Raw genomic sequence first — 9,409 nt, 5'->3', positions numbered from 1 at the left:
CACACTGTAATTGCCGATGGCGTGTGTATTAACAGAGAAACCGGTTCCTAATTGGCAGCTGTTGCATGGTGGGTTGCTGCAGCTGTTTTGGGAGCCACAGTAGAGCACTGCTGTGACCTTGGAGAGGAGGGGACGGGCATGATCATGTGCACGCGTTGTGCCTCTGTTGTGATCAAGAGAAAGTCCAAAGAGAATGTTTGACTGTTAAATGGAGGTGGACAGGAAGTGGCTCCACGTTCCAGCGAGGAACTGGATCTGCCCTCCAGAACGTCTCTGGTTTATTCCGTCTCCGTATTCTCTGCGGTACCGTTCACATCGTGTATCCGACATCTACTTTGAACTGGGGTGGCTCAGCATGGCTTCCACATTAACACCATTTCAGTGTAATTGGATTTAATTGCTCTTTTAATTGCGCCTCCTCGAGTGCTGCAGTTTAAACCAAATGTTTGGTGCAGATGAAAACCCTCTTTGAGGCGATCTGATGTTTCAACAGTTGAAACCAGGATATCTCGCTGTTGGCCCAATAAATAAATAAATATTTCTAAATTCTAGTTAGCCAGTACACTATTGCTGTAGTGTGCTCTCACACATCCCTGCACACACACACACACACACACACACACATGCATTTAAGCTCACCCCAGCACAAATACACACTTCCAGCTGGTTGAGGTGGATACCGTGTCCTTTAGCTTGTTGGCTCAAGATGCTTTAGCATTGTCTCATTACTGTTGCCCAGTCCCCCCTGGGACTGAGCGTCCCTGGGGTGTTGTCCTCTGATTCTGCTGCTTTGCTGATTAAAGACAGAGGAACAAGAGGAAGAAAGAAGCCGGAGCTGCTGCTGCTGCTGAGACTCGGAGCAGATAACAGGGAGCAAAGGGCCGCACACTCGCCGCTTGTTGACAGAGCTCGAGCGCTGGAGGGGAAAAGATGAGGGTTCACAGATGACACCCAGGCTGTACTACAATAATCCAAAGCCCATTTAACTCTTTTTTTGTGTACACACACACACACACACACACACACACACACACACACACACACACACACACCCCTCCAGGATTGCAGAGACAGAAATGCTGACCTTGTTCTTTCTTCATTCTTCCAGTTCACCCTATCCAGTTAAGTGCTGGATGCCTTGTTGTGCCTGGGTTATGTCCCGGTTATATAATTTATTTTCACCATTATTGTGTCATTCCAGATTCTCAGACCAGGCTACAACTTAAAAACCCACAATACAGACAAATGACAGCTGTGGCGATGAAAGGAAACAGTCTTAATAGTGGGTGTTCATATCTGTATCAAGAGCAGATCAGAGCAGACGCAGAGGGAGGGGACGTGCACCATATATGGGATTCGGATCCCCCAGAAATGGGAAGCTGGGCTCCGTCGCACAGGTGAGCAGCCAATCTGCCAACACAGCACCGAGCACACCGGCCTGCTGTGGCCCCACCCAGTGGTTTCTACCCCACGTTTGCTCTGATTTAAAGGTGCAGAGCCAAATAAAGAACACAAGGTCATCTTCCTCACACACGAACTGTCAAGTGACCAGAGAAATCCCGTGTAATTTGGTTTTCAGGTGTAATTTACACAGGTCCTCTCTCCTCATTTCCCCGTGACCTTCATTTTTCAGCAGTAGATAATAGTTGGTTCCTATTTGAAGGTCAAAGGCCTTTTAGAGAAGGGCACCAGATCGGCTGTGTGTGCGTGTGTGTGTGCGTGTGTGTGTGTGTGTGTGTGTGTGTAACTGATGGTTCACCTGTCGCTGTTGTCGTCACGCCCCAGCCCGCCTCAAACCTAAACACGCGTCGGAGAACACGAGTGCACAGATGAAGAGCTTGATTATGGGCTGGTGTGGAGGAACACTGGCTTCTGTAATCATGCATCCTTTATTCCTCCCCCTTTACAGCGCCGCCTCTGCCCCCGTGGATGATGGGTAATGTAACAGATAGACGGCTGGATGGGAGGACACACATGATTTCCCTAAATGGCACCGCGGCGACGGCTTAAATCAGGGCCTAATTGGCTTTTGAGGGAGATGATTGCATTAATTCGGAGACCTGGGCTGGGTTTAAGCAGCAGAGCCCAGCGGTGTCAGGTTGCCAATACAACAGCGGTTTACGTTTCATCCGACTTTATTGGATTGCTCAGTAGCTGTCGCCAATCACGGGGGATAACTGCACAGCTTAATTAGCCATCAGCACGTCCCCCGAGACGGCTCGCAATCACAGCATCCTCATCCCACCGAGAAGATTTTCAAAACCTCAAGCTCAGGGGTCAGGGGTGAACCTCTAACGCCAGGCCTCCACTTAAAAGGTAATGGGCGCGGTCGCCATGGCGAAGTGCCGATTTCAGAGGGTGTGAATTGATTCAAAGTGAAACCGCGCTGGAGGGCCAGCGATAACCCTCCCCGTGCTCCACATTGATCATCTCGGCTAATGGAACAGAAGACTTCCCTGTCTTTTCTACTCCCTCTTCTTTATTTTTCTTCTTTTTTCTTCTGATGATCTGCGTTGGGTGTACGAGAGGCCTCATATCAGAATCTCTGATATGAATCGTATCTGATGCCAGTTAAACGGTGTAGAATCATGGTGCAGCCTCCGCTAACCCCCCCAACCCCCCCTTCAAAGGCCTGATGGGATTAAGGGTCTCAGCTCGGTTAGACTTTGACATTGAAGTGAGGACACGGTTCTGTTCAGCAGGCCCTCCTCTTCTGTCAGTCTGTAGCTTATAGCTGTACGTGGACCTGCAACCTCTTTCCCAGAAACCTGTCCTCCCCCAGGTCTGATACTGCAGCTATATGAGCACTGGCAGCACTAATTGTAGCATCCTGCAGCCCACCTCTTCACATGTGTGTGTCTCTATTTGCTACATAATGCACAGCAAAATACTCATTCTACTAGCAAAGTGGGGACATTTCTGTAAAGTGGGGATATTTTGCCCCCCCTCCTCCAAAAAAAAAGGGGGGGTGTCAAGGGATGTTTAAAGGTTGCGATATGGTTTGAAGGTTGAGGTTAGAATTAGGTTTAAGTGAGAGATATGTGTAATGTACTATATGAAGGTCCCCACAATGATAGAAATACAAGGGTCTCTGTGTGCCAGGGATCAGCTTATCGTCTTGCCTGATTATAGGAATGGACACCAGCTGTGCTGCTCCAGGTCCAGACAAGATTAGCCTATCACACCCCTCCTCTGAGCTCTGCAACATGCCTACACACACACACACACCACAGCGCTGTGATATCAGCCATTTCTGTTTGTAACACACATTTGACCTGAAATCTGGTTAAACAGCTTATTTTCTTGTTTGCTCTCTATCCCGCACTTGTTGGGAAGCAGCAGCGGCACCTGGCTCATAAACTCTGGCTAATAGCATTATACTGTATTACTGCCTCCGCTGTGCGCGACACACCTGCACGTATGTTCAGCACTACTGTCTGCCATTGAAAACCACCTCTTATCAACCCCCCCCCAAGGTTACTGGCTCGTCGGCTCACTGTCACTCTGGGAGAAGCATACGTGTTTGATACCTGTGCACCACACATGCGTGATCAACCCTCTTTTGGGAGTTGTCGCCGCCAGAAGTTTGCACTATTTCCTCTGTGCCGACCCGCCCGTGCGTGTGGGTCGCCGCCAGGCCAGGTGGGGCCGCGGGGGGTTGATGCTGAGGCAGAAGAGCAGGAGTCTGGAACTCAGGTGCGTCGTGATCCACTCGGTTAACCGCAGCTCGTCGAGGTCAGGAGCGTCTTGTCGCGCCGATCATTCCGCTCGACAAGACGCCCTGATTCTCAGCCCGAGCGGCTTCTGTCCCCTCTTTGTTTTTCACTTCCTTCAGGCTTGGCTGCTTCACGCCGCGGCGGCAGAGGCGTCTGCGCGCACCCGCTCTGCCCGCGCCTTAATGAGACGTGCACGCAGCGATCGGCGCGCAGCACGTTTCCACCTTTGCTCACGCTCGGTACGCAAACGTACCAGCAGGTCTGCAGGTGAGAGCTGTCGCTTCACCGTCCAGCTTCACTGGCGGGTCCTCCTGCCGGGACTGTAAACACCACACACACACACACACACACGCACACACACACCACTGTAAACAGCGGTTTCTGCATCACGTGTTACCGAGACTGAACGTGTTTGTCCCTCAAAGGTAAAGGACACAGTAATAAAGTGTCTGAGTGAGAAGCCTTATCAAAGAACACACACACACACACACACACACACACAATCCTGCCATATGAATGGCCCCCACCCCAACACAATAGTGCTAAATGAAATCACACACGTGCACGCACCGCTCCTCCCGCACGCAAGAGTCGACTAATAAGGACCTCTTTGTTTGTCTGCCTAATGTATTCCACATCAGCCGCATGCAGCATTACTTTTCGCTTGAAGGTGTGTGTGTGTGTGTGGTCAATTTCAGTTTATTATGCAAAGCAGCACTGCAGCAAGTGTTCCCAAACCACCCGTGATTGCTGAATTAATAATTCGCTCCTCGGTAGACCTCAAATATTATTTGTTTGTTTGGTTTTTTTTTGGGGGGGGGTGTCAACCATTACCAGGATGCATCGTTTGCACCAGCTACCTCTGAGCAAATGGGTTGACATGGAAACACAAAGCGTAAAAGCCTTTTTTTTTTGGTCAACATGAGCAGATCGGCCCATTTTTGGGGCGAGCCCTAGATGCCCCTCACATGCCCCCGCAGCTATTGCTTCCACGCCATCACCCCTGCCTCTGGGGCCGGCGGAGACCTGTTCGGGGGGAGCGTGTCAACAAACAGTCCGAGCAGGTGCCGATGTCAGTGTCCTCTCAGGCGTGAGAAGCCCCCGCCGGGCTTGTCAGGGCTGCTGCGGTTATGTGTGAGCTGACGGACGCACCGGTGCACCGAGCTCCAGAACCGGACCAGCTCACCTCGGGAGCCCATCTGGGCTTCGGGTCACAACCTCCCACGGACAAGATCCAACATTAGCTTTTTAGAGCTGTTGTTTTGGGCAGCACTCAACTCCAACAGTCGTCACCATGGATACTGAAAGATTCCTTGCTCAGCCTTTTTATTTTTTATTCTTTGCATTTCCCCCTCTAGATCCAATCATAAATGATCAGGTGTTGGTTCCTGAAGGACTCCACCAAGCCCTGGGCTGGCTTCTTATGCCCCCACTTCCACTCCCACTCACCCAGTGGGAACACTGAGGGCGAACTGGGAAGAATGGGACGGATCCTGCCCCTGCTGGGCTCTTTCACCCCGCTGCAGCATCCCGGCAACCATCTCCAGGTGCAGTGGCGCAAAACCCACCGTGCGTGCGTGCGTGCGTGAGAGGGACACGCGCGCGGGAGGGAAGCGGGGAGGGTCGTCGCTAAGAGCAGATGAAAGGAGGAGGAGACAGAGAGGGGAAGAGAGAGAGGGAGCTCGGAAAGGTGGCGGGATTTGCGCTGGAGCCTCGGCTGTGTCAGACATGCGCAACAGCGGCAGCAGCAACACCGCGCTGCGTTTCCGCCTCGGCTGAGCGGCGCGCACATCAGCCCGGAGAGGGAGGGGAGGGGAGGGAAGCAGAGGCGAGCAGCGGAGCCACCGAGGCGCACATCAGCGAATCAAACCGTCTTCCCAGGATCAAGCCGTCCCAGCCGCCCCCCATCCAGCCCTGCGCGTCAACGAGACGCGCGTCACAGCCTTCCAGCGATGGAGCCTGCGCTGAGGAAGAAGCGCTAACATGTGAGCCGAGCACCGGAGGACGGAGAGCGCGCCGCTGTGCGTGTTTGTACCACGGAGTGAGAGAAAAGTGGCCATCCCCTTTAATTCTGTGCGCTGCGCTCTGAAAAATGAAGAAGTTCAACATCAGGAAGGTGCTGGACGGCTTGAAGGAGGCGTCCTCCTCCACCTCCGCCCCGTCTGTCCAAGTGGGGCCACAGGAGAACCATCTGATCCAGGAGACCATCCAGTCCGAGCACTTCCAGCTCTGCAAGGTGCGCGACCCTCTTCCTTATATATGCATATATGTTTGCACATCCTTTTGTTGTGCGTGATCCTGCGTGTTTTTCTGCTGTGCTTATTGGCATATCTCAGTGTTCCATCTCAGAATCCATCAAGTGCGAGTTTCCCCGCTAAAGATGAACGGACAATGATCCAGTCAGGCTGAATCCCTCCTGGATGGCCTTGTTTAAACGTTTGGGGAGCAACTCACTGAGGAGGAAGGCTCTCTCTCTCTCTCTCTCCCTCTCTCTCTCTGTCTTTTATTTCCAATCCAGGTTCTTTAAGACCCCCAGCAACAATACACACATGTACAGAAAGGCCATTTTCCAACCAGAACCTTATATGGATTAGAGGGTGAATGCAGCGGGTTGTCGTATGTGGTAGATTTACTGTATATACGCTGTATCGGGGGTTGGACGAGCTGATGCTCTATTGCATCGTCAGATGGGTTGGGATTAGTGAAACAGTGGTTTCTGGTTAGCGTGTTGGATTCTCTCACTCTTTTGGTTCTCTCTCTTTCATTCTTCCCCTCTCTCTCTCTCTCTCTCTCTCTCTCTCTCACACACACACACACACACGGACAGATTTTTGATGCATTGTTGGACTGCTGTCCCCAGAAATGAGTGCTTAAAGCCACGTGTCCCGCTACGCCGTGGCAGCTACCCGTGTAGCCTTTAATGCTTTGCTGGGACACAGGCAGATGTAGTGCAACATAACGGCGACATAATCAGCTTTGTTGGGGAATCCGGTCGCTCCTGGAGCTGCACGCAGCTGTATCCGGTGTCTCATGCCACAATGTCCACCACCTCGTGGCCTCTGTGGACATGATAATGATTGAGCTGAACTCTAATTGAGACCCTAACACAAAGAGAATCTAAACTGGAGCAGATTAACTTTTAAATAGGGTCATCTGATCCGTCAACGCTCGGATGCTAATGATGAAAACGCTCTGAACTTGTAGGATTGATCACTAAATCCCAACTATCAACCAGCTGCCTACTGGATTCAGCATCCCTTTACCATGTGTGTGTGTGTGTGTGCGTGTGTGTGTGGGGACAGGATCTCTCTGTAATGTTTCTGTTCGAGGACGGCAGGTGTCTGTGCTGCACTGAGAGCTGCTTACGTAACGCTCTTTAGCCTTCTGCCACTGAGCAAACAAATCCAACTGCACACCATCAGCTGACTGATGCCATAAAGCGGCGCTTCCACACACAGGAAGGCGGTGACAGCAGGAAGCCTCCACCGAGGCGACCCCGCGAGGGGTCAGCATCAAACGTTAGTTATGGGAGCGTTTATCACGGGCCTGGCTCCTGACTTCAGCGCCACCTGACGTGGGAGGCCGTGAAAAAAGAGATGAGAGAGTTACATGAGAGAGGAAGTGCTCGAAATAGGGCGATTGTTCTAAAAAGATGCTAAAGAGCGTCTGGGACTATGAAAAGAGTAGGGTTAGGCATTACACAAGTGGGATGCTCGATTTTTCTAACTGCTAGCTTCCCACTGTTTTCTCACCTTCTTTCTCAGACTGTCCGTCATGGCTTTCCCTACCAGCCATCATCCATGGCTTTCGACCCGGTGCAGAAGATCCTGGCCATCGGCACCCAGAGTGGGGCTCTCCGATTGTATCCTTTCCTTGGGCGTTGAACCTGTCACTCTTTTTACTGCAGCCCGTGGAGGCTTCAGGTAAGTGAGCCAAAGCTAGCATGTTGTTGCCACAGATGTCTGTTCCCAGTAAGAACGTGAGTGTTTTAATCTGCATGGTTTCTCCACCTGAAAATCCACTCACCACTTGTAATGAAACCGTGTCGTACTTGTAGCTCCGCGCCGCTCCTGCGAGATCGTTGCCTCGAAAAGTAAGAACAGCTTGTGTCGAAACAGCACCGCGGGGAGTCGTATAGCTTCAGAGAACGCCCGCAGGCGCGCCGGTATCAGGCTGCTTTTACAGGTCCCCCTTGTGTTCTCCTGTCTGTCCAACAGCCTTCGCCAGCTCATCATGGCGTGATGAAGAGCCGCCCCCCTGCTGGCAGCTCGGGTTGTGGCTTTAGCTCGGTCACCTGCTCAGGAGAGGGGAAGCTAAGAAAAGCCTCCGCATGGCAGACGGAGCCGTGTTTACCAGGCTTATCAAAAGACGCTGCTGCTCATTTTGTATGAGAATGAAGAAAACAGATTTTACGAAGGTTTTCGAGACACAACGAAACCCTAAATTGACTTGACCGAAGCAAATAAACAGATGAACACCGCTCCTCCAGCACGAGCGCCATGTCAGGATCGATGTGGACGCTAGTGAATAAACTTAATGGAGCTTGTGTTTGGCCGGCTGCTACATTACTCTTCTAGCTAAACTAAAAAGAGCTGCTGCGATGGTGTGAAGGCAGCCTGTAACCAGCACAGAGATCCCTGACGGCTGCCACTGGAGGCTTTGAAATGGGAGAACTGGTTCCGGTGTTTGAGGGAGGCGATAGGATCTAATCTGAGCGATGGAAGGTGAATGGGAGGATACGTCCCTTCTCTGGCTCCGCCGCTCTTCATTTTGTCGTTTAGTCGGCCCCGCCTCGTTATCTGACGATGACGACGATAGTGGCGCAGATGAAGGCGCCGTTAAGGAGATTCATGTTTTCATAGTCAAAGGTCCACCAGGTGGAATGTTTTGTGACAACCTGGAACTTTGCGCAGGAGGAAATCGATGCCCCGGAGCTCATTATTTTTGCCGCAGCGGTATCAGCGTCTGCACGTCTGCGCGCGCGCGTGTGTGTGTGTGTGTGTGTGTGTGTTTGCTCCGCCCGGCCGGCCTGCCAGTACTTTTGGATTAGTGGAAGTGGCAGATCAAGGGTCTGCGCCTGGCAGCGTGGCAGAAGGCTGAGAATTACAGTGAGAACAGGAGGAGCGCACGTGTGCGTGTGTCTACGCCTGCTGGCGTGCACGTTCTCCTCCGAGGCAGCTCACCCCCTCGGCCCAATGCTGACCGCCGGGGTGATCTCCCCAAAACTGCCCCTGCGTTTGATTCCTGCTGCTGCACCCGCCGTCCAGCTGGGAAGATGACTGTTGGGGGGGGGGGGACTGACCGCTGAGGGGGGGGGGGGGGGGGGGGTGCAACACACAGAGAGGAATGAAGGAGTCGAGCTTCAGGCTCCAACAGCCAAGAATAGAATCCTCATCGATCTGTGTGTGGTAACGCAGCGAGAGAGGTACGCCTGAGCGTGCACACGCGCCCGTGCTGCCGTCAGCAGGGCGTCCCAGCAGCGACAGCAACCGCGGCCATCAGGAAAAGGACTGAAGTGTTGAGTTGGAAGACGTCCCCAGTTAGGAAAGGTGGGGCTGCACCCCAGTCGGTCCCAGGAGCGACGTGTGGAGAGATTCAGCGCGTAGATTAGAGTGTCTGGAAGGCGAAAACCTCCGGACGGGACTTTCTAACAACCGAAACGGAAGCTGGACGGATGCTGGACGGATGCAGGA

General features: G+C 52.5%; 1 protein-coding gene across 5 annotated transcripts in view; it reads left to right on the top strand.

The window, feature by feature from the left end:
* The first annotated feature begins 5,458 nt into the window (after positions 1–5,458).
* stxbp5a (syntaxin binding protein 5a (tomosyn)) overlaps positions 5,459–9,409 on the top strand; it is a 44,130-nt gene continuing 40,179 nt past the window's right edge. For 2 of the 5 annotated variants that reach the window (XM_029849878.1, XM_029849876.1), the window contains exons 1-2: positions 5,462–5,952; positions 7,481–7,578. In XM_029849878.1, coding sequence (XP_029705738.1) covers positions 5,809–5,952; positions 7,481–7,578 — 242 coding nt within the window. In that variant the 5' untranslated portion in view covers positions 5,462–5,808. Of the gene's footprint in view, positions 5,953–7,480; positions 7,579–9,409 lie in introns of all 5 variants that reach the window. The other 3 variants (XR_003891366.1, XR_003891367.1, XM_029849877.1) reach the window with 3 other exon arrangements.

Source organism: Takifugu rubripes, chromosome 16 (assembly GCF_901000725.2).
Source record: "Takifugu rubripes chromosome 16, fTakRub1.2, whole genome shotgun sequence".
Classification (NCBI taxonomy): Eukaryota; Metazoa; Chordata; class Actinopteri; order Tetraodontiformes; family Tetraodontidae; genus Takifugu; species Takifugu rubripes.
The sequence above is the reverse complement of the archived record's forward strand: the minus strand, read 5'-3'. Positions and strand labels throughout refer to the sequence as shown.